Source organism: Halichoerus grypus, chromosome 1 (assembly GCF_964656455.1).
Source record: "Halichoerus grypus chromosome 1, mHalGry1.hap1.1, whole genome shotgun sequence".
Classification (NCBI taxonomy): domain Eukaryota; kingdom Metazoa; phylum Chordata; class Mammalia; order Carnivora; family Phocidae; genus Halichoerus; species Halichoerus grypus.
This window is the reverse complement of record NC_135712.1, coordinates 101,928,867-101,955,012: the sequence shown is the minus strand read 5'-3', so window position 1 is coordinate 101,955,012 and position 26,146 is coordinate 101,928,867. Positions and strand designations below refer to the sequence as shown.

Sequence of the window (26,146 nt, the reverse complement as noted above, 5' to 3'; positions counted from 1 at the left end):
GATGCAGAAAAAGCATTTGACAAAGTATAGCATCCTTTCTTGATTAAAACTCTTCAGAGTGTAGGGATAGGGAGGGTACATACCTCAATATCATAAAAGCCATCTATGAAAAACCCACAGCGAATATCATTCTCAATGGGGAAAAACTAAGACCTTTTCCCCTAAGGTCAGGAACACAGCAGGGATGTCCACTATCACCACTGCTATTCAACAAAGTACTAGAAGTCCTAGCCTCAGCAATCAGACAACAAAAAGAAATAAAAGGCATCTGAATTGGCAAAGAAGAAGTCAAACTCTCACTCTTTGCAGATGATATGATACTTTATGGGGAAAACCCAAAAGACTCCATCCCAAAACTGCTAGAACTCATACAGGAATTCAGTAAAGTGGCAGGATATAAAATCAACCCACAGAAATCAGTTGCATTTCTATACACCACCACCAAGACAGAAGAAAGAGAAATTAAGTAATCCATCCCATTTACAATTGCACCCAAAACCATAAGATACCTAGGAATAAATCTAACCAAAGAGGCAAAGAATCTGTACTCAGAAAACTATAGAATACTCATGAAAGAAATTGAGGAAGACACAAAGAAATGGAAAAATGTTCCATGCTCATGGATTGGAAGAACAAATATTGTGAAAATGTCTATGCTACCTAGAGCAATCTACACATTTAATGCAATCCCTATCAAAATACCATCAACTTTTTTCAAAGAAATAGAACAGATAATCCTAAAATTTGTATGGAACCAGAAAAGACCCCGAATAGCCAGAGGAATGTTGAAAAAGAAAAGTAAAGCTGGTGACATCACAATTCCAGACTTCAAGCTCTATTACAAAGCAGTAATCATCAAGACAGTATGGTACTGGCACAAAAACAGACCCATAGATCAATGGAACAGAAGAGAGAGCCCAGAAATGGACCCTCAACTCTATGGTCAACTAATCTTTGACAAAGCAGGAAAGAATGTCCAATGGAAAAAAGACAGTCTCTTCAACAAATGGTGTTGGGAAAATTGGACAGCCACATGCAGAAGAATGAAACTGGACCATTTCCTTACACCACACACAAAAATAGACTCAAAATGGATGAAAGACCTCAATGTGAGACAGGAATCCATCAAAATCCTAGAGGAGAACACAGGCAGCAACCTCTTCAACCTCAGCGCAGCAACTTCTTCCTAGACACATCGCCAAAGGCAAGGGAAGCAAGGGCAAAAATGAACTATTGGGACTTCATCAAGATAAAAAGCTTCTGCACAGCAAAGGAAACAGTCAACAAAACCAAAAGACAACCGACAGAATGGGAGAAGATATTTGCAAATGACATATCAGATAAAGGGCTAGTATCCAAAATCTATAAAGAACTTATCAAACTCAACACTCAAAGAACAAATAATCCAATCAAGAAATGGGCAGAAGACATGAACAGACATTTCTGCAAAAAAGACATCCAAATGGCCAACAGACACATGAAAAAGTGCCCAACATTGCTCGGCATGAGGGAAATCCAAATCAAAACCTCAATGAGATACCACCTCACACCAGTCAAAATGGCTAAAATTAACAAGTCAGGAAATGACAGATGTTGGTGGGGAACTAGAGGGTATTATGCTAAGTGAAATAAGTCAATCAGAGAAAGACAAGTATCATATGATCTCACTCATATGAGGAATTTGAGAAACATAGGGGAAGGGAGGAGAATAGGGGAAGAGAGGAAAAAATGAAACAAGATGAAACCAGAGAGGGAGACAAACCATAAGAGACTCTTAATCTCAGGAAACAAACTGAGGGTTGCTGGAGTGGTGGGGGGTGGGAGGGATGGGGTGGCTGGGTGATGGACACTGGGGAGGGTATGTGCTATGGTGAGCGCTGTGAATTGTGTAAGACTGATGAATCACAGACCTGTACCTCCGAAATAAATAATACATTATATGTTAAAAAAAGAAGATAGTAGGAAGGGAAAAATGAAGGGGGGGAATAGGAGGGGGAGATGAACTATGAGAGACTATGGACTCTGAGAAACAAACTGAGGGTTTTATGGGGGGGGATGGGTTAGCCTGGTGATGGGTATTAAAGAGGGCACGTACTGCATGGAGCACTGGGTGTTATATGCAAACAATGAATCATGGAACACTACATCAAAAACTAATGACTGGGCGCCTGGGTGGCTCAGTTGGTTAAGCGACTGCCTTCGGCTCAGGTCATGATCCTGGAGTCCCGGGATCGAGTGCCGCATCGGGCTCCCTGCTCGGCAGGGAGTCTGCTTCTCCCTCTGACCCTCCTCCCTCTCATGCTCTCTGTCTCTCATTCTCTCTCTCTCAAATAAATAAATAAAATCTTTAAAAAAAAAAAAAAAACTAATGACTAACATAACATAATATGGTAACTAACATAACATAATAAAATAAAATAAAAAAAAACACCGAGGAGACAAATTAACTAAATGCAATGTGAAACTTTGTTTCCTGACATAAACAAACCAACTATACAAATATGTATTTAGAAAATAACTGGAGAAGTGGGATGTGTTATCATAGAAAGATATAATTTAGGAAACAACTAGAGAAATGTGAAATGCTACTATGGTTATGTTAAAATAAACAGTTTCATCTTTTAGGGGCGCCTGGGCGGCTCAGTCATTAAGCGTCTGCCTTCGGCTCAGGTCATGGTCCCGGGGTCCTGGGATCGAGCCCCGCATCGGGCTCCCTGCTCCACGGGAAGTCTGCTTCTCCCCCTTCCACTCCCCCTGCTTGTGTTCCCTCTCTTGCTGTGTCTCTCTTGTCTTCTTGACAAGACTTGACTTGAGAAGTCTGTAGAAGCAACACTGCTCTCAGGAATCAGCCAATTTTTACTTGAAACAAAAATGCGAAGAGTGCTTTCAGTGAGAAGGCTGAGTTGTGTCCGCAAAGCCACGGAAGGATGCTGCACGTTGTATGCTACACAACTCCAGGGCTAAGTGAATGGGTCCCCTAGAACCGAGCAGCAGGTGGCAACTCCGCGAGTCTCTCTTTAAATCTTTGTGAGGTCTTTCATGAAGGGGAGAAGACAACGACCTTACAGATGCCCATGCTCTGATTTTAAAGAGACCTAGATCAGGCCACTCGTCTCACTTCAAGTACTTTTAGTTCCATTAGCCAGCAGAGCCACTCTCCGCACTGCCTTTGCCTCCCGGCTTCTCAACCAGGAGTCCAGCAGGTCAGGGACTTCACTCCACACTCTCCATTTTTGTTCCGTTTCTGCTCCACAGAGATGTTTACCTTGTTTTTGAGTCCAGATAAGTCTTCTTATTTTTATTTTATTTTTATTTTTTAAAATTTTATTTATTTGCAGGGGGTGGCACAAGCAGGGGGAGCGGCAGGCAGAGGGAGAGGGAGAAGCAGGCTCCCTGCTGAGCAAGGAGCCTGATGTGGGCCTCGATCCCAGGATCCTGGGATCATGACCTCAGCCAAAGGCAGACGCCTAACCGACTGAGCCACCCAGGAGTCCTGAGCTAAGACTTTTAAAAAATACATATATTTCGTATGTTATTGATCTCTTTGGAGCCATAGATACATCTCTTTCTTCCAAGTGTGAACTTAATGATACCACCTTCACCAGAAATCTAGGCTCCCAGAGACTTTTTTAAAGGTCCAAAATACCATCCTCTCTTAAAAACATTTTAAAGCTAATGGAATGGAATGAAAGTTTTTAAAGGAACTTACATGGTAGTTTCTTTATAGCAACATGATACACAGTGAAACAAACTGGCTGCTAATACAAGTTGGGGAAATTCAATATTTAACAGTATGATTGTATAAGTCTCTGCCATTATTCAATTATAGACAGATTTCTTAAAATTCATATTTGCCTAAAGCTTCCCATGAGGGAACTCCCTTTTTTGTGAATATGGAACACTAGAACTAAAAAGGAATAAAACATCTCAGCCATAATAACAAAACTAAACACACTCTGACAATTGTGGTTATAATTTCAAAACTATGGTGAATCCCACATCAGAAATGTCCTGTGGTGAATTTTATTTTTTTAAAGATTTATTTACTCATTTGAGAGAGAAGGGAGGGGCAGAGGGAGAGGGAGAGAATCCTCAAGCAGAGCCTCCCTCACCCCGAGCGCAGAGTCTGAGGCGGGGCTCAATCCCACAACCCTGAGATCATAACCTGAGGCAAAATCAAGAGTTGGACGCCCAACCGACTGAGCCACCCAGGTGCCCCATTGTGTCCAATTTTAAAATGCACCCATTTACTCTGTTCAATTTAGAGTGCTTCCAAGATTAACCTCTTGATATTTGTATCACCTAATACTTCTACCTGACCACAATATTTAGACTCCTCAGATTGACATAAGTCCAAAAATTCTGTTTCCACATTTCCAGAATACTCATTTAATCCTATCATAGATATAATCATAGCAATACTTATCATTTATTTTTGTTTTACATATATCATCTCATTTAATCCTTAAAATCACGCTATTATTAATTCTTATCTTTACAAAAGATAGAGTGACTAAAACTCAATCTTGAATTATGGCAACTATTAAAAGCCAAAGCTGTGACCCTTGCTAAACTGAGAGTAGCAGGAGAGACAAAAAAGGTAAAGAGACCTGAGAAATCTTCATCTCCTTCACCAATACTCTCTCCCTTCTAGGCATTTCTTCCTAACAAAACATCAACTATTTCTTTCAGAAAGAATCATTCACTCCAGGTTACTGTACACAGAAAAGCTGAGGTCCAGGGAGACAGGTAAAAATAAAGCCTATTGCCAGGTAGCAACTTCCAGGTCCAGCTCCATATTTAACAATTCGGACTCAACATGATCTCTGGTTTCTGAATTAATAAAACACAAACCAACCAACAGTCTACTAAGTTTCTAAGGAAACTGTGAAACTCTAAACCAGGCAAACAAAAAAATGTGATTGTTCAGTCCCTATGACAATCCGTGGCCCCACTTTACAACAAAACTAAGTGCTGCTTAATGTACAGTCCCCAGAAAGGGAATTCTCCCAAGTAGGAGACCTTCCCAGAAAAACACACCAGAGTTGCCAAATTAACCAAGCAACTAACTCTACTGCAAAGAAAAAGAGTTCTCAGTATATTCCTGGCCAGCTGGCTTTTAGCTATGGACCTGGTAATCAGTGTGTTGTTTTCCCTCTCCTCTTTTCCAAATTGTTTTCATCACAGCCATCCTGTTTTCCCTTCATCACTGTAGGTTAGCAATATGTGGGGAGGGAGAAGAATAAGTAAAAATCACATTTATTTATAGTTTTCCAAATCAGAGATCTAGAACTGGATGGAATATGTAGATGAGTCTAAGTTATCTTCTTTTAGGGAGGGATGGGCTTGTTTTCAGTTCCATACAGAATAGCTGCATTAGTTATGTAAAGTGGTTGGTAAAGTGGCTCTCAGTGATCTCCACCTCCTATTATTCACATCCATGTATTATGTCTTTCCACTTCTGTGTGCATCGGATCTAGCAGCTTGCTTTTAGTGAACAGAATATGGTAAAAATGATGAGATTTCACTTCCGAGTTCAGATTATAAAAAACTGTTACTTATGGCTTGCTCACACTCACTCTGGCCCTTCTCACTTGCTTGCTCTGATAAAACAAGCTGCCAAGTTGTGAGCTACCCTTTGGAAAGGCTACATATAAGGAACTGAAGTTGGTCTCCAGTCAACAGTCAACAAGAAACTGAGTCCCTCAGTTCAGCAGATCATCATAAACAGAATCCTGTCCACAACTATGTCAGCGAGCTTAGAAGCAAATCCTCCCCTAGTTGAGCCTTCAGGTGTGACTAAAGCCCTGGCCAACACCTTGATTGTAGCCTTGTGAGAGACTCCAAGCCAGAAAACCTATCTAAACCATGCCTGGATTCCTGACCCACAGAAACTGAGAAATAACAAATGTTAAAACATTAAGCCACTAAATTTTAGGGTGATTTACTAAGCAACAATAGATAACTAGTATAGTATGGTCGCTAAACAGCCAAAGGATAAACCATAGTGGATATATGCTGGTTTTTGTCTTCCTAGAATCAAATGCTTTTTTCTGGTAAGCATGCCTTCGTTTTCCTTTGGGGAACCATTCTCTCCATTATTCTCAGTAACCAAGAGGTTTAGATGGGGTTGACTCATCCTCCCCCACAAACTAAATACACTCAACCTAAACTTGACACATGAGACCTGATGCTGAGACTTCTTTTGAAATCATTGTGGGGAGTAAAGCACTCTTCTTATTGGACTTTAAGTTGATAGATGTAAGCCTGGAACTATCAAGGCCATAAATGAGGGAGAGGTTTTGTAAAAATAAAGCCAATACAGAGAAAAGGAAAATCAAAGAAGAGAAAACGATGAAATCCTGTTAACAATAAGCCTCTGAATCTAACAATGCCTCAAGTCTATTTCTTGACTTCACACACAGAAATAAGTTTCTTTCTTCATGTTTACCTTAAATCAATTAGAGATGAATTTATGAAAAAAAAAAAAGAGAAAGAGAGAGATTTTCAACATACTAATCTAGGAGGTTCCGTGAGAACAGGGACCAAATTTGTTTTCATCACAACTACATTTCCCATTGCCTAGCCCAATGCCTGGCAAGTAGGGATCACTCAATAAATATCTGTTGAACGTGTGAACGAAAGTATTCTAAGAAAAAACACTGAATAGGCCCAACTTAGCAAAAATGCAATGCAAATGTTTTATAATCACTGAGAGAATAAAACAAAACACCTTTAAAAAAATTAAAATTGTGTTCTAGTTCTAAAACTTTGAAGATTATTTACAAACATTATTTTAACTATAAAGACAATTTGGATTAGATAAGTCATTTAAGCACCTCCACTGTTCATTTTAGCGCATGTAAAAATCCTCTAATCTCTAGGATGACTCCTTTTTATTATGAAAGAAAAACTCCTCTTTCTAGATATAGTCTCATCTTGGGGCATTTTTGAAATTAAGGTTAGAATTTATTTTAGCAATACTATATTAGCTAGTTCCCCATATACTATCTGAATAAAATAATCATGTCCCCAAATCAATTGATTAGAACTCACAATGCAGGGTGCCTGGGTGGCTCAGTTGGTTAAGTGTCTGCCTTCAGCTCAGGTCATGATCTTGGGGTCCTGGGATCGAGCCCTGCGTCAGGCTCCCTGTTCAGCAGAGAGTTTGCTTTTCCCTCTCCCTTTGCCCCTCCCCCTGGCTTGTGCTCTCTTGCTTTCTCTCTCTCTCTCAAATGAATAAATAAAATCTTTAAAAAAAAAAAAGAACTCACAATGCATTCTTTGTCATAGATACAATACTATGAATAATGTTTTCGTTGCCAGGTTTATTAACGAAATATCTATTTATACATAACATCTAGATCCAAAAACTAATTTACAGTAAATACGGAAGACAGAGGAGTATGTCAAACCACACCAAAGGGATACAGTCAGTAAAGTCCATACTATGGGAAACTCTGCTGGACAAACAATTTGGTTTCTTCAACAAATAAACTGCAGGGGGTTAAAATAGAGATTGAAGGGAAACCTATAGATTAAGAGAGTTAAAAGACATGTCAACCAATTGCAACATGTAAACCATTTTGGATCCTGATTCAAACAAACTTTAAAAAATGTGACATGTAGGAAACAACTGAAAATTTTAATACTTCCTGGATACTTGATAATATTAAGGAATTATTATTTTTAAGGTACAGTAACGGTATTGTGGTTATGTTAAAAGAGTCCTTGTCTTTTAGCTGTATATTGAACATTTTACAGATAAAATGTGGTATCTGAATTGGCTTCAAAATAATTGGGGAAGGAGGAAGATATGGACATGGATGGGGCCAGCTTGATCACGGGTTGATGGTTGTTAGGGCTGCGTGATGAGTACCTAGAGATTCATTATACTATTCTGTCTACTTCTGTGTAGGTATTAAATTCTCCATAGTAAAAAGTTTAAAAATTTAAAAATAAGTAAACATAGCAAAGAAAAACTAAAATGTACCTAATTATTATGAATCTAGTGATCATATTATCCAAATTTAAAAATCTGGATACTTAGGCTAAAGAATATTTGAATAACCCTAGAAATTACAAGATATATGCTTCCAAATAATTACGATACTCTGAATTCTGAATATGAAGACAGAGGCAGCTCATACAGACAAGAGGAAGAAGAGTTAGAAGGTACAGTTCCCCTTTCTCTGGCAGAGGGTTTGCCACTGGTACACGGTCTTCGGCCTCTTCCTCCTACCTTTTGTCAACTAACTTTTAAAATATTTGTTGAACATTTATCATATGTAAGACACTGGGCTTGAGTGAAACATAGTACTGTGCCCTTAAGAAGCTTACAATTGCATAGATAACCCCTCCCACTGGAGTTCTCAGACCTGAACATTTCCACCCACTTCCCATTGCCACATTCCAACCTTCCTGTCTTATTTTACTCCAAAAGTACCTGTTTTTCTCTCCCTAAGTCCCAATAAGAACTTCCTAGCATTTTCCCACTTCGCCTTGCCTTGGGTAATTCTTAAAAAGAAAAAAAAAATTTTTAATCAGGTTAAATAAGCTTCTACAATTATAAATAAATAAAATAATGTAACCCTGACAGTGACTAGCAAGCTAGGCCTGCCGTGGGGTCAGCAGGAGTTAGATCTAACTTGTCACAGCTTCTTCCCTCCTTCCCCAACTGAATCCACATATTCCCTAACTGCTTCGAGTTTTACCATCCCTGCCTCAACCCCACAACCACAGTAGCTGTGGGCACTCGGGTTCTATATCAGTGACAGGTTCTTACCTTAGGTCATGAAAAAGTCACTAATGGCATAGTTAAAATATTTCTGATGTGCCTGAATTTTTATAAACTTGATTTATGTATAATTAGTGAAGATAATTCCATATTCTGTATCGTGAGCTAATGTGAAAAGCAGCAGGGTTAATCATCCATGGAACATAATCATACCTGCATGGTTCTTCGTTTAGTTAAGGTTACTTGAAAATTTTTCCACTCCCAACGTTGCTCCACCACGTGTGCAAAAACAACATGCCCATTTCCACAGGCTCCGGCGATCTGAGTGCCATCAATTGACCATGCAATGTTAAATATGCTGCCAGTGTTGGGCTTTTCTAAAGCATATGACCACTGGAGAAGAAAGAATGACAGAAAAATTGATATACTGAAAAAAAATTTTAAAGAAATTTTAAATTGAGCATACATTAACATTTTAAGATGATTTTTTAAAAGAACGTGTCTTTATCCTAGAATTAATATTTTTCATAATAAAATGATTGTGTACTGAACAGAAGATACAGATGTAATTTTTAAAGTACACAGTAGAATATGATAGAAGTGTATAAAATCTCTCAAGCACTGCAAAACACCCACATCATTTCCATTCACATCATTATATTTAAGTAATAATACTGAATGGGTAAATACAAAGATTCTATAGAAGAAGGAAAAAAAAAGACACCTTACTATTAATTCTTAAGGATCTCTATAGTCCCTACATCTAAAAGGATGGAATTTTGGTTATAATATTTGGAATATTGGTTATAATATTCCAATAATGTCACTAAAAATTGAAACTAAACACACAATATAACTAAGACATATCTGATAGACATTTTAAATCATGAAAGCATAGGTTAATGGATATTTTCTTCTTGTTTCTTTCTCATAATGTAGTAAATGTAACTTCTAGAGTTTACCTTTTTGAAAAAGTTATCTAATCAATAAGCATCAACTGGGACAAAAGAGACTATGTGTGTGTGTGTGTGTGTGTGTGTGTGCATGTGTGTGTGTGTGTGTGTGAATAAGACAGTAAGAAAAAGCCTTTTAAAAGATGCTATTACATGCATTTTCTTTCATTTTTCAGATGCAACATACATATTTGCTAAAAGGATGACTTATTTATTTGACTAAATTGATATACATTCTCTTTCCATTCTTCCAACCTTAAAAAGCCTAAAGTCAAATTAAGTCTTGATTTTTTTGTTGTTGATTTTTTGGTTGCTCTTGGGTGGGTATTTATTTTGTTGCACATTATTGTTGTTTCAAATGTGTTCATTGTTAGCCATGGGCTCACTGACAAAAAAAGTGGAGAAAATGGAAAAAATACAGAAAAAGATTCATTAATTCACCCTACTATCAAAAAGACTTTAAATTCTCAATAAAGTTCATATATACAATAAAAATGCTGAATGACTCTTACCACTCACTGACACTTTTTTTCAACTCCCTTCCACCATCCTTTAAACCTCTACCTGTTGCTCAAGTAAATGGCCTATAGGATGCCTGGGTGGCTCAGTTGGTTAAGCATCTGCCTTCAGCTAGGTCATGATCCTGGGGTCCCAGAACTGAGTCCCATGTCGGGCTCCCTGTTCAGCAGGGAGTCTGCTTCTCCCTCAGACCCTCACCCCCTCATGCTCTCTCTCTCTCAAATAAATAAATAAAATCTTAAAAAAAAAAAAAGGCCTATAAAAAAAGTTATCGAGAGGGAGGTAATGAACAAACTTCCGCTTCATCAGCAGCATGAAAATGTTAGAAACTTTCTTTTCTGAAATTAAGAAAAGCAAGTTCAAAAAAAGAATATATATGAGTTGAAGTCATCTTTTTAAAAATAAGTGAAGACAACATCAAGGATATAAACAATGTGCTTCTGGCAATAAAATGAAATTAACTCATTTGTGTTTGACAGAATTATGAAATACTGCATGACTACTATTTTACATAAAAATTAAGTGGTTGGTATAGGCAAATGAGACTTGATTGTTAATATACAATACTTAACAGATTGTACTAGGCTTACGGCACATCTGTCATTCTAAATCTAGTCTATTCTCATGGTGTAGATCCAACAGAGATCTTATTTTAAAACCAGAGATTCACATTTTAAAACTATTTACTTTTTTTTTTGAGAGAGAGAGTGTGTGTGAGAGCAGGGAGTGGGGGTGGCAGAGAGGGGCAGAGAGAGGAAAGAATCTTAAGCAGGCTCTATGTGTGGAGCTTGACACAGGAGTTGATCTCACGATCCTGAGATCATGACCTGAGCCAAAATCAAGAGTTGGATGCTTAACTGACTGAGCCACCCAGGTGCCCCTTAAATCTAGTTGCTTTAAAGTATGATCTTAAAATACCCAAAGAACCAAATCAGCGAGAAAGACACATCTTACTAAAATTAAACATAGAAAAATGTATCTAAGAACTCTTGGATGCCTAACCCTAGCTAAGAGGAGAAACTGGAAAGAAATGTTTAGATAATACTATGATCACCCTATATTTCTCTGATTTCTTTCAGAGTCTGTAAGATTCATCAAAAATGAAGTCTGCAACATGCAACTTATCCCTAAAAACAAACTTCAAAGAATATAACAGTACCATGATATTAAAGTTATATTAAATTTGTATATTTTTATTTAAAATTAAGAAGTGATTTCTTTTAGATGACTCTAGTTTCAAAAAAAAAAAATACAAGCACAAGCAAATCATCAGAGAATGAGTCTTTAATAGTTATGAAATTTGGGGGGTGGGGTTGGGAGATAAGGTTATTTTGTCCAGTCAGTAAATTTATTAATTATTGGTAAGTCAAAAAGATCTATTTATCATCTGTGCTTTAAACAGACTTTTAGGGGCACCTGGGTGGCTCAGTTAGTTAAGCATCATTAAGTGTCCTACTCTTGATTTCAGCTCAGGTCATGGTCTCAGGATCATCGGATTGAGCCCCCCATCAGGCTCCACGCTCAGCAGGGAGTCTGCTTGAGACTCTCTCTCTCTCCTTCTCCCTCTGACCCACCCCCACTGCTGTGCTCTCTCAAACAAATAAATAAATCTTTAAAAGTAAATAAAGAGATTTTTAACACTCTAAGTCTCTTCTCTTCCTCTAATATGCCATGGAATATTCACGTTTGTGTTTCAAACTCTAGAAAGAAATGAGGCAGCCTCCCAAGATGTAATTTAGTGATACTAGTAGTAAGATGAAGATGAATTTTTAAATATCCCTCTCATTTAACACTTACTCTTGCTTTAACCCAACTATCCCTTACTTTAGGATATGCCCAGGCCAGCAGCATCTATACTGCCTGTGATCTTGTTAGAAATGCAAATTAATGGGCCCAACTCCACCTTATAGAACCTGACCCTCTGGGGGTACAAGGCCCAGGAAACTTTTAATGAGCTCTTCCGGGGATTCTTATGCATGGAAAAGTTAGGACACTGGTTCTTAATTCTGATTGTACATTAGAATCACCTGGGATGCTTTTATAAAAGATACCAAAACCCAGGAATCCAATCAATTAAATCCAGAAATTCTTGGGATGGTATCTGGGTATATTTTTTAAAGTTCTCTATGTGATTTTAACATACAGCCACTGTTCTACAAGAAAAGCAGAATCTGTAATTTGGTTTAAGACTATCATTAACAACTGGCTCACTGTTAATATCCTGCCAATTCATCTGCCAACTCTTGAGAAAATTACATGACCTGTGTCTTAGCCTCTAATCCAGCTTCTCATGGTTATGTGTAAACTTGGTTTCTTACATTTGTTACCAAGTCCAAGCTTGTTCTGCTCACCCACATGACAGGCCAATTAAGTTGAGAGGCTTTATGTTGGGGCAAGGAGAGTGACTTTGTTTGGAAAGTCAACAAATCAAGGAGATGGGAGGGCTATTGTCCCAAAGAACCATCTCCCCAAGGCATGAGATTTGAGCTTCTGTTATGTTAGGAAGAGGGGGAGGTGGGAAGGGAGTGGAGTCAAAAGATGACTGACATCTGTAGACATCTGAGAAAGACAGTGTAACCTCTTTGTCCTTGATCCATTGATCTTTGCATACAGGAATCTGGTCACGTAGTTTCTGCAAATCTTAAACATGCGTAGTCATTTCTGTATCTCCTGTATTTCCTCATCTCCTCGGGTGAGGTAGATTTTGGGTAAAAAGCAGTTTTTGCAAACCTTATCTGTAACATGTCTGAGTGCAGGGCTAAGCAGAACTTTCTGCAAGGGAAATCTAAGCAATATGGAGTCAGACATGCTAAGTTTCTCCTTGTTACACATTCATCAACCTAATTTTTCCTCTTTCACTTTTTATTATCAGACTTTCAAACAAACTAAAGTAGGAAGAGTAACATAAAGCACTGGTTTTCAAACTGTAGAGTGCTTTAGAATTACCTAGAGGGATTGTTAAAACAGATTACTGGGCCCAACTTTGGAAAACAGTGTGGAGGCTCCTCAAAAATCTAAAAATAGAGCTACCCTAGGACCCAGCAATTGCACTACTGGGTATTTACCCCAAAGACACAGATGTAGTGAAAAGAAGGGCCATATGCACCCCAATGTTCATAGCAGCAATGTCCGCAATAGCCAAACCGTGGAAAGAGCCGAGATGCCCTTCAACAGATGAATGGATAAAGAAGATGTGGTCCATATATACAATGGAATATTACTCAGCCATCAGAAAAGATGAATACCCAACTTTTGCATCAACATGGATGGGACTGGAGGAGATTATGCTAAGTGAAATAAGTCAAGCAGAGAAAGTCAATTATCATATGGTTTCACTTATTTGTGGAACATAAGGAATAACATGGAGGACATTAGGAGAAGGAAGGGAAAAATGGGGGGGGGGGAATTGGAGGGAGAGATGAACCATGAGAGACTATGGACCTGAGAAACAAACAGGGTTTTAGAGGGGAGAGGGGAGGGGGGATTGGTTAGCCCAATGATGGGTATTAAGGAGGGCGCATACTGCATGGAGCACTGGGTGCTATATGAAAACAATGGATCGTGGATCACCACATCAAAAACTAATGATGTATGGTGACTAACATAACATAATAAAATTAAAAAAAAAAAAAAGATTACTGGGCCCACTCCAGTTTCTCTGATACAGTAGATGTAGGGTGGGTACTGCCAAGACATGTTAGATGACACCATGAGACTGCAGATGGCAAAATCCAGGCTATGGGAAACTACAGGACATGACCCAGTTTCTTTAACTACAGAAAATTACGAAGGGTAAAAAATTTGGAAGGGGAACTTACAGATCAGCCAATCACCATGACTGTATCTTATTTGCATCTTAATTTCAACAAACTAAAAAAGAAAAGAGTTGGAAAAATTTCAACAGTGCCTGGATATTTGCTAATATTAAGGAATTATTGTTAAGTGTTTTCGGTTTATTGTTATTGAGATTAGGTTAAAAAGTCTTTGTGTTTTTAGTGATATATACTAAAATATTTAGTGATGAAATGATATGTTGTCAAGGGTTTGCTGAAAGTAATCTAGGCCATGGAGAAGTAGGTGGTGGTATAGATGAACTAAGAATTAGCCATTAGTTGGTAACTGCTGGAAGTGGGTAATGGGTAAATGGGGATTCATTACACCAAATGCAACCAATAAATGTTATTGTTAAGCATCATAAACTCATTAATTTTAACATATTTGATGTGTTCCAATAAATATAATGTTCAAATTAATCCAATTTTAGCCAGCTTTTTTGACAGAATCTTGTAGTCTTTGATCACTTCCCTTGTTTTTTAGTATGACAAAATGTTCCAGATTCACATTTTATATTTTCTGACCCACACCTCACATCAGCCTTTTCTTCAGTGAACCCGGGTTTATTTTATGGAAATGTGGGAAATGGTATTGAGAGAAAACCCTCAAGTGTTAGAGGTGCTCACTGTTACAAAGTTGATCATTGCTTTTCTAGGCCCTTTTAGTGGACAGAGCTAGGAAATTTTTTTTCATGAACTTAAACTGATACTTCCAATTCAAATCCAGGAACCATAGGATTTTACTTTGATATCTTTCACCTAGCCCAAAATCCCAGTTCTTAGGAGCACCAATAAAAATACTCAGAATAAACATATCGACACCATAGTTACAGAGTTTTAAAATTGTTTTCAATTCTTTTGCTCATAAGCCTTTTCTTTTTTTCTTTTTAAATGATGATTTTATTGAGATATATTTCACATATTATAAAATTCACCCTTTTAATATATAGAATTCAGTGGTTTTTAGTACAGAGTTGTGCAACTCATCTAATTTCTGAATTTCAGAACATTTTCATCACCACAAAAAGAAACTCACACCCATTAGCAGTCACTCCCATTCCCCCTCCCCATGTCTCATGGCAACCACTAATCTGCTTTTATTTTCTATACGGACCATTTCATCTAAATGGAATATATTATGTGGCCTTTTGTGACTGGCTTCTTTCACTTAGCATAATGTTTTCAAGGTTCATCCATATTGTAGCATGTTTCATTGCTTCATTTCTTTTTCTTTTCTTTTTTTTTTTTTAAGTAAGCTCTATGCCCAACGTGGGGCTTGAACTCACAACACCAAGATCAAGAGTCGCATCCTCTACCGACTACCAGCAAGGTGCCCCACTTCATTCCTTGATGTTGCCAAATATTGCATGGATATAACATATTTTGTTTCTCCATCATTTGATGGGCATTTGGGTTTTTCAGGTTATTGGCTATCATAAATAATGTGGCTATGAACATTTGCACATAGGTTTTTGTGTGGACGTGTTTTCATTTCTCCTGTGTATATACCTAGGAGTGGAATTGCTGAATCTACGGTAACTCTCTCTTTGACCTTTTGAGGAACTGCCAAACTGTCTTCCAAAGTGGCAGAGCAATCGTCTGAGTCTACAGTGAGCACAAAGAGCCAACGCTCAAATCATTTTGGAATCAAATCAAAGTCATTTGGAATAGTTCCTCTCTAGATAGATATACAAACAACTGAATACATAATTAGGGTTTAATTGCCTTTTGAGTTTTTTGTTTGTTTGTTTGTTTTTGTTTTTTAAAGATTTTATTTATTTATTTGAGAGAGAGAATGAGAGACAGAGAGCATGAGAGGGAGGAGGGTCAGAGGGAGAAGCAGACTCCCTGCCGAGCAGGGAGCCCGATGCAGGACTCGATCCCGGGACTCCAGGATCATGACCTGAGCCGAAGGCAGTCGCTTAACCAACTGAGCCACCCAGGTGCCCTCCTTTTGAGTTTTACATTTGAGGAAAACTTTCTTGAGTGGTAGCTTTTAGTATTTGTTCTGTTCATTACTTCAAGCTTCTCCTCTGAAGACTCCTATTATATATACTTTGCATCTTTACCTTCTGTATCTATCACTTTCTATCAAAACTTTGTATCTCTTTTGCCATTTCCTTGCTTCCATTTCACTTTCTATTTATCCCTTAAGGCAATATCCATTGTGTTTATTTGCCCTTATATTCCTTCTAGTTTCATCTTCACTTCTGTAATAACTTTTCCCTTTTTTATAATTCCCTTCTGAGTTCTGCCATCTCTCCTTAAAAATTTCCCTTTCTCTAGTCACCTCATTTCTTAATTCTCCTAGTTTTGATTTATATAGTTATTTCATAGCTTTTGTCATGTTTTCAATATCCTTCAACTTGTTTTGAATTATTTGGCAGGGCTTGTCTATTTATGGCATGCCTTCATTGTCTTTGGCAACATTATGTAATTTGACTATGATCCTGTTCTAGGACTATGATCCTACAGACTTCTGTCCAGTTTTAACTGCTATTTGAACTGACTGGCCTGTCTCAGTTTCAGGCATTTATTGGCAATTTGGGAGTTCTTTTCTCATGGTCTTAAAAGCCTAGCTGTCTTTCCTCTGCTTCCTCACACATAGATGCTGAGACCATGTATACCTGTCAATGGTATTTTGGAAAACCACTTGCATTTGGGAGTTTGTAGGAATATGAGATATCAAGTTTTGTTGTAGTGGCTGTCTGTGGATTGTTGGTTATACTCTCTTACTTTCTGTTTTATGGGGAGATTTGAGAAGATTCAAAAATTATGACACTATACCCAACAACATAGATAAATCTCACAGACATAATGGCTGAATGAAAAAAGTCAGACAAAAGTAAAAATACTGTACGATTCCACTTATATAAAGGTCACAAGCAGGCAAAACTAACCCATGGTGACACAGTCAGAATAGCAGTTATAATGGAGGAGTAACTAACTGGGAGACGGCCCAACAGAAGTTTCAATCAATGTTATTTTGAGCTGCCTATAAAGAAGCACTATGTCACTGAGCAAGAACACAACAATTGATTGCTGGTTTGCTTTTGAGAGGTTTAGCAATATATTTTTTTCTAAAGGCAATCTTGAAAAATTGTAAGGCTGGCCAGTTTGGTTTTGGCTCTGGGTAAATATTACTGGCACCTCCCCAAATACCCAGAATGTTGATGGTGTTCTATGGCCAACCCAAATTCTCCCCATAAAGGGCCATCTCCCCGTGTAATGGTATTTTATACCTCTCTCCTCACTCTCATCTGAAATCTGCTCTCAACTAGCCAAATACTTCGAAAAGGACCTGAAAATAACAATTTCTTAAGTCAAAGCAATAAAGCTAATGGAAATTTTGTTATCAATAAGAAGGGGGTGAAAGCCTTCCCCAGGATATTTCCACCTACATACTCATTGCTAAGATTGGCCCTGAACTGCAGTTACAAAGATGCAGTTTTCTATTACTGCTGTAACAAATTACCACAAACTTAGAATCTTTCATAGATCATAAATCCACATGGTTTTCACTGAGCTAAAATCAAGGTGTTGTTGGCAAGTCTACATTTCTTCTTGGAGGCTCGCGGGGAGGATCCATTTCCTTGCTTACTCAGGGTCTTAGCAGAATTCAGTTTCTTATAGCTGTAGGACAGAAGTCCTCATTTCTGTGCTGGCCACTGGTAACTTCTAGAGGCCACTTGCATTCATTGGCTGTGGTGCCCTTCCTCCATCTTGAAAGCAAGCAACAGCAGAATGAGTTGCTCTTACTTAGAATCTTCTCCTCCTTCATCCTTTATCCCAGCTGGGAAAGATTCTCTGCTTTTAAGGATTTATGATTAGACTGGGCCAATCTGAATAATCCAGGATAGTCTTACCATCTAAAGGTCCACACCTTTAATCACTTCTACAAAGTTCCTTCTGCCTTTTAAGGTGACATATTCACAGGTTCTGGGGATTAGGGCATGGACATCTTTGGGGGCCCATTATTTGACCTACTGTGAAATTATAGCAGTCAATTTAGGGATTTTATTATTTATTATCTTTTCAAGATTTTATTTATTTGAAAGAGTGCACGTGAGAGAGCACAAAAGGGAGGGGGAAGGGCAGAGGGAGAGGGAAAAGCAGACTCCCCACTGAGCAGGGAGCCCAACTTGGGGCTTGATCCCACGGTCCTGGGAACAGAAGGCAGACACTTAACAGACTGAGCCACCCAGGTGCCCCAATTTGGAGATTTTAAAATTTTTTTCCTACTGATTCAGATTCAGATATAAGCATAAACACATGAACCAGTACTTTTACCACTTTTTAAAGTAGTTTGGGGTTTATGGGTTTGGCTTTCAAAAGGTTTATGCACAGTTAAAGAGAAACTAAACAATAATTTGATCATGTTGTCGCCAAGTGGTAGTAGGAACTTGGTATTGTTCACATGGTATTGAATTATCAAGGATATCCAAAAGAAAAGATTTAAAAATTATTGAACAAGTTGCTTTTAGAAAGAAAAAAGAACCAAAATGGGTTTATGACATCAAGCAAAATATGCATTTAATAGTCTATCATGTAAATTATACAAAAGCATTGAAATTATATAGGCACACCTTATTTTATTGCACTTCACTTTACTGCACTTTGTAGATACTGCGTTTTTTACACATTGAAGGTTTGTGGCCACCTGCATCAAGCCTGTCTATTGACGCCATTTTCCCAACAGTATCTGCTCATTTCATGTCTCTGTGTAACAATATGGCAATTCTTACAATATTTCAAACTTTCTCATTATTATTATATGTGTTACGGTGATCTGTGATCAGTGATGTTATTATTGTAATTGTTGTGGGACACCATGAACCAAGTCCATATAAGACAGCAACCACAACCCTAATCAGTCAGCAGCCACCCACATTAAGGCAAGACCCTCCACCAGCAAAGATTGTGACTCACTGAAAGCTCAGATGATGGTTAGCATTTTTAGCAATAAAGTATTTTTTAATTAAGGCATATACATTGCTTATTTAGGCATAATGCTATTGCACACTTAATAGACTATAATATAGTGCAAACATAACTTTTATATGCACTAGGAAATAAAAAAATTTCATTTTGCTTGCTTTATTTGTGATATTCGCTTTATTGCAATGGTCTGGAACCAAGCCCACAAAATCCCTATGGCATGTCTTTATTAAGAAAAAGGAAGCTATTTTTTTCATGAATATTTCCTGATAGTATGAAAAAATTAGATTCTGAGACAGAACCTTCCTCAGGGAAAATATGAACATCTTAGAATCCTGAGAGGAAAATCCTTAAGGATCAATTTTAAATTATTAAATCTACAGCCCCTAAACAGATGATACTGCAAATAATCAGATAAGGCCTAATGGTCTGGGGAAAAAAATCTATAGAATTTCTTTAAAAGGGAAAGATGTTCAGAAGGGAAAGGTAATTTAACTAAAAACAATGAAATAAAAGAAAATAACATTTTTCCTTAAATCAAAATAAAGGATTTAAAATTTTTTACATGACTGGTATCTCCAGCATTGACTAATCAGAATGTGTGAATATTGGAGTTTAGTTTATGAGGTATTTATTTATGCAGAAGATACTGTGAGAGAGATTGTAGAAGAGGAAATTATACCACTTCTCCCCCAAATGCAGGGTGGAGGAACAATAACCTACTGTGGAGGAGGAGTTAGTGGATTGGTCCATGTGTAATGGGAGCTTTTGCATGATTTTAACATATAGTACACCTAAAGAACATTTGTCAACAGAACTGAAGTTCTGTGCTTCTAGACATAGATAATTAAATTTAGATTTTTAGGTACCAAATCAGAAAAAAGCAAAACCAAATTTGTGCTTCTTGGTTAAAAAAAATCTCTATTTAAAAAAAAGACTTTTTAATGTTTTTAAGTTATTCGACCAGAGAGAAAGCTTACCTTAACCAAGTTTAGTCTCATCCTATATAAGTACAGACATATCTAAAAATTTACCATTACTCTATTCCTTCTCTCTTCTCCCACAACAATTATAACCTTTGCCATTAAATAACCATGTTATTTAATTATCTGTTTACATATCAGTACTCTCAACAGAGGGTGAATTACTCCTAGAGGACACATATGAATATTATTCTTTGACTAGCTAGAGTATCACACATCAATATTTGTTAAATGAATGAATGAATGAGTATGCCTGTGTCCTTAGGAAAGAATTCCTTCCCAGAGCTCAACCATGACTTCAAACTTTTTAAAATAAAAAAAAATCCCAGGAGCAAATTAAAAGTCAAAGATTTAGAAATCTTAAAGTAGCCTTCTCAAAAACATCAACCAAACTGATTAAATGGATCAATTCTAGTAATGACCTAGTCAAAATGCTGCAATGTAAGTCATTGAGTTACATTAATTCTGATAAGTAAATGTAAGTCATTAAAAACCAAAACAATATCTTTGTCTGTACAGTGATCCATTAAAATGCAACATTTATGCAACACCTGCTATGTGTTAGGTATTGATTTTAAGAAGATTAAAAGTTAATTCTGTAATAGAATTCTGATTTTGTTATGCTTGGTGAATTTCCCAATTCCGGAGGGCAGGGTCTTATACTGTAAAGGATGCACAGTTCCTTGACCTGGCCTCTGGAAGATATCCCTGTAACCTTGTAGCCAATTCTTCTTTTTGCTTAATGGTTTCTGCTACTTGTATCCAACTATAATAAAATGTAGAATAAGTTTAAAGTTATAGGATCAGCCACACTTCTCCAGCACTGCTTGAGTTTTCCCCACTTCTAGTATACCATGTGCAGTGCTGCCTCTTTCTTATAACAATCTTCCTATAAAACAAAGAAAGAAACAACACCCTACTACTACTTATGAGAGGAAGCAAGCAGGATGTCCAATGGCCACGGAAGAGATATCACAGAATGGTGGAGTTGAAAGGAAAGAGGTAATCACTTAGCTTAGTCCATTTAACTTTGTAATATCACCACTGGAGTCTTGACTCCAGGGCTCTACAACCATGTCAATACTACTACATTAAAATACACTACAATACAGGGCACTTGGGTGGCTCAGCAGGTTAAGCGTCTGACTCTTGATTTCAGCTCAGGTCATGATCTCTGGGTTGTGGGATCGAGCCCCATGGTCCGGCTCCGCACTCAGTGCAGAGTCTCCTTGAGATTCTCTCTTTCCCTCTGCCCCTCCCCCTGCTCATGTGCTTTCTGTCTCTCTAATAAATAAATAAAATCTTTTAAAAAAATAAATACAATACGCCATCATACTGGACAGCACAATATGGAGAACAACTGAGAATGCATTTATAAAGTGTTGACCTACTCATTAAAGGATGTTACATCCCTGTAAGAGAAGAGACCATTTTTCCCCTGTATTCTGTCAAACTGCTTAGGCATACAGTTCCCCACCAAGGAATTAAGAAATATTTATACTAAAAAACATGACTTGACTATAATAACTTACAAAAGCACCTTCCAAATGCCAACCTCACCTTTCTCTTTACTACTGCTATATAAATATACTAGATTAAAAGAATTCTCAAAAGCATATATCTTTAGCCAGGTTGGATGAATTCAATTTATAAAAGTGTGTGTTCACAAATTAAGTTTAGGGGGAAGAGATGATAGATGCAAAGTTTCTTACATTTCTTTGTTACACTAAAGATTTTTAAAATCAATATTCTCTCTCACATACCAGGAATTAGGAAATTGCAGGCTATCTTAAATTATATGTGTTGACATCCATTACTGACAATGAAAAGTTACATATAGCAGTAAGACCAGTTACTACAGATGATGAATCGTTGCAATTATTTTAATTGAATGGAAGAATGAATGAACAGAGGGAAGTCTTTTCATTATAATGACTAACTGAATATTCAAGAACAGAGTGAAAAAAAAAAAAAAAAAAAAAAGGCAAAAGTTCTCTTAACCAAGCAATAGCACCACCTGCTGATTAATAAAAGCAACAACGTCGGTTAATTTAAAAATCTGGCCAAAGGTATCTTACATATTCAGATCTTTTCCCTTGAATTGTTCCATTTAATGTAGCATAATGCAATTCATTAATATATTCTGTATATTTATTTATAATAATTAATTTAATTTGAAAGTTTCTATTTTACGTATTTGAATCATGCATTTCTTAAAAATCAAAGGTAAAAATAAAATTTTATTATCAAATCAAGGAAAAAATTATGGTACTATGGCTTTTTTTTTTTTTTTAAGATTTTATTTATTTATTTGACAGAGAGAGACACACAGATAGGGAACACAAGCAGGGGAAGTGGGAGAGGGAGAAGCAGGCTTCCGGCTGAGCAGAGAGCCCAATGTGGGGCTCGATCCCAGGACCCCAGGATCATGACCTGAGCCGAAGGCAGACGCTTAACACCTAAGCCACCCAGATGCCCCATGGCTTTTAATTTTTATTCCGTAAGTAATTTACTTATACCATAATTTATTTTACTAACCACTCAATAATGTATATTGTGTCTGATATTCCCTGACTACCTCACCTAAAATAATGCCATCTTCCTCACCCAGCCTTATTTTTTATGTCATTTATTACCACTTAACATATTATAAATTCATTTTGTTTGTTTGTTTGTGTATAGCTTTTCACATGTGCTATAATGAAAACTCAAGAGCAGGGAATTTATTTTGTTTATTGCGGTTTCTTTAACACCTAGGGCAAGTGCCTGGCATATAATAGACTCTCAATAAATATTCATGAAGTAATTAATGAATATGAAAATAAATGAACGAATGAATATGCAATGAATCTTTAAACTTCCTTGAAAGGATAATAGCTGTGTCAAAGTTTCAAGGATCTTGATAGATCTTGATAGAAAAGTTGTACCAATTAATACTCCCTTCACAGCTTTTTGAGGAGGCCCATTTTCCCATTTTCTGATGAGTGAAAGTGGCATTACACTGTGATTTTTATTTATATGCTGAAGAGACTGATCACATTTTTGGGTTCTGCGAGCATTTACAATATACTTCTTTTATTCTTTGCTCATTCTTTTTTCAGTTCAAGATTTTCTATTTGATTCCTTTTTGTAATTTCTCTTTTGATATTTTCTATTTGTTCAGACTTTGTTCTTCTGTTTTTTTTTTCTTTTTTTAAGATTTATTTCTTCTATTTTAAAGAAAGAGAGCGGGGGGGGGTGGTTAGGAGGGGCAAAGGGAGAGGGAGAGAGAGAATCCCAGGCAGACTCCCCACTAAGCGTGGAGCAGGATGTGGGGCTTGATCTCACAACCCTGAGATCATGACCTAAACTGAAACCAAGAGTCAGATGTTCAATTGACTGAGCTACCCAGAGCCCCTGGTTTCTTTTAGTTCTTTATCTATGGTTTTCTTTAGCACTTTAAGCATATTTAAAGTCTTTGTCTAATAAATCCAATGCTGGGCTTCCTCAGGGATGGTTTCTATTTTTTTTTCTTGTGAATGGGCCATACTTTGCTGCTTCTTTTGTATGCCTGTAATTTTTTTGTTGAAAATGGATGTTTTGAATATTATAATGTGGTAATTCTGGAAATTAGATTCTCCTCCCTCCCCAGGGTTTGCTGTTGTTGCTTTTTTGGGGCTACAGTCATTTGTTGTTGTTGTTTTTTAAAGATTTTATTTATTTGAGAGAGAGCATGCAAGCACATGAGCAAGAGGTAGGGGCAGAGGGAGAGGGAGAAGCAGACTCCCTGCTGAGCAGGGAGCCCAACATGGGTTCAGTCCCAGGACCCTGAGATCATGACCTGAGCTGAAGGCAGAGGCTTAACAGACTGAGTCACAGAGGTGCTCCAGTCATTTATTTAGTGACCTCTCCAAACTATTTTTGCAAAGACTATATTCCTTTCATGTATGGTCACCTAAGTCTCCATTCTATTATGTAAGTAGTCAGTTAGTGACCTGACAGAGCCAAAAAGAAAAAAAAAAATCCTCTCCTACTCTGTCAATTGGCTCTGAGCTGGGGCACTCTTTCAACATTTAGCCAGGCCACCCATAATTTTGCCTTAGCCTTCACCACCTGCTTGTGCAGAGCCCAAAGATCTGCCAGTGATGCAAGCCTAGCATCCTCTCAGGTCTTTTCTGAGCGTACATCTGGCCCTGGGCATGTGTTTTGTACTACAGAATCCCCAGTATTTGTAAGAGCCCTACAAAACCCTTATTTTTCCAGTTATCTTCCTCCTCAGCCTCCTCCTTCCCAGGCTTTTCGGTCTATCTGCTGCTTGCCCCATTCACCATCCCTTGCCCCCAGCAGCCGTGAGTAGTATGCTTTCAACAGATGCTACCTGGGAAGCCACTACAGCTCTGACAGATTTCAAGGGAGGCAAAACAAAGACACACCTCTGTGCTGGTCCCTCAGGGGGGACCAAATAAGTCAAAAAGTACAACCACAATTTTTTTTTGAAAACATGGTCCATATTGTTCCCTCTGGGACCAGCAAGCCACACCAGAATGCAGGTTGTCATCCCCATAGTCACTGCCATGCTGGGAACAGGGGATGGCAGGCAGGTAAGGAAAAAACACTGCAATGGTTTCTTACCAAATTTAGCAGTCTCTTTCTTCATTAAGCATTCTCCTTGGGTGTGGCAAGTTCTGAATTAGATTCCAGAGCTCTGAAAAAGTTGATTCTGACATTTATTGCCAGTTAATTATTGCTTGAGTGGAGGGAACAATTCTTGGAATTCCCTAGTCCACCATTTTCTGCAACATCACTTCTCTTTTGCTCAGTTTTATTGAAGAACTTATTTATTTTTATTTTTTTAAGATTTTATTTATTTATTTGGGGGGGCACGAGCAGGGAGGAGGGGCACAGGAACAAAAGGAGAGGGAGAAGCAGACTCCACGCTGAGCAGGGGGCCCGATGCGGGGCTCCATCCCAGGACCCTGGAATCATGACCTGAGCTGAAAGCAGACACTTCACTGACTGAACCACCCAGGCGCCCCTGAAGAACTTTTTAAAAAGCTTTACTGCATCTGTACAATTGATACATAGTCATTAAGTAAGGTTCACACTAAACAAAATCATATGAAGAAGGAAAAGATGACCCAAATATACTTCTGGGTACAACTTAGTTAAAGATATGGGTATACAATTTTACACAAGTAGAATCACAGAATAACATGTTCTCCTATAACCTGGTCTTTTCACTAAATAACTTAACCATGGATATCTTTCAGGTTATTAAACATAATCTCTCTTCCCCATTTTTAATATGTTAAGGGTATTCCATTTTAGGTATAATCAAATAATAACCTAATCAGTCTTCTTGTGGACATTTATTTCTAATTTTTACTATTATAAAAATTCTGCGATGAAACTGTTATGCATACAGCTTTATGTACTTGTCCAATGATCTCTTTAGAGTAAATTCCTAGAAGTGAGATTACTGGTCAAGGGATATGTACATCTGATATTGGATATGTATTATCAAACTACCCTTTAAAAAGGTTGAATCAGCCCACATTCCCACCAACAGTGAGAAATGAGAGACCTCATTTCCTCCTACTTGAGTGAATCTGAGGTTTTTAAGTCATTATTAATCTTTTTAATCTATTAGGTAAAACACATCATTACTTCTTTATTTTATATTTATCTATGAGTTAAATTGAACATCCTTTCATGTTTTTATTGGCCACTTGCATTTGTTTTGTGAACTATTCATGTCATTTTGCTATTTTCCTGGATAATTTCTTGAACAGAGAATCTTAAGCAGGTAGCTCCTCTACTCTCCTCCACTTTGAGAATCACTGCAGTAGTCAGCATAACCCTCAAATATGCAGACCTAATGTTTTGAAACTCGTGATCAATTATTTGAAATAAACTTGATATGTAAGGAATGATAGTGGTAGAACAGCTGCTATCAGATCAGCCTTCTCACAAATAACACCTAGTCACTCTAGACAAGAAATAAAACAACTACTTGAACACTGGAGAGCAATCAAAAGCAGGCAGACAGCTACTCTGGAAAACAGTTTGGCAGTTCCTCAAAAAGTTATAAAGATAGAGTTACTATTTAACCCAGTAATTTCATTCCTAAGTATACCCAAAGAAATGAAAACATATGTCTGTACAGACTTATATACATTCTTAGCAGCATTATTCATAATAACC

The 26,146-nt window shown here is 37.5% G+C and overlaps 2 protein-coding genes across 4 annotated transcripts in view; one reads left to right on the top strand and one right to left on the bottom strand.

The window, feature by feature from the left end:
• The window catches only part of C1H3orf80 (chromosome 1 C3orf80 homolog), a 78,299-nt gene extending 66,492 nt beyond the window's left edge, over positions 1-11,807 (top strand). Inside the window, exon 2 of the mRNA XM_078069942.1 lies at positions 11,678-11,807. The gene's annotated coding sequence lies outside the window, so the exon portion shown is untranslated. The remainder of the gene's footprint in view (positions 1-11,677) is intronic.
• Positions 1-26,146, bottom strand: part of IFT80 (intraflagellar transport 80) — a 120,265-nt gene that overhangs the window by 43,892 nt on the left and 50,227 nt on the right. For all 3 annotated transcript variants that reach the window (XM_078069937.1, XM_078069938.1, XM_078069939.1), the window contains one exon: positions 8,951-9,130. In XM_078069937.1, coding sequence (XP_077926063.1) covers positions 8,951-9,130 — 180 coding nt within the window. The remainder of the gene's footprint in view (positions 1-8,950; positions 9,131-26,146) is intronic.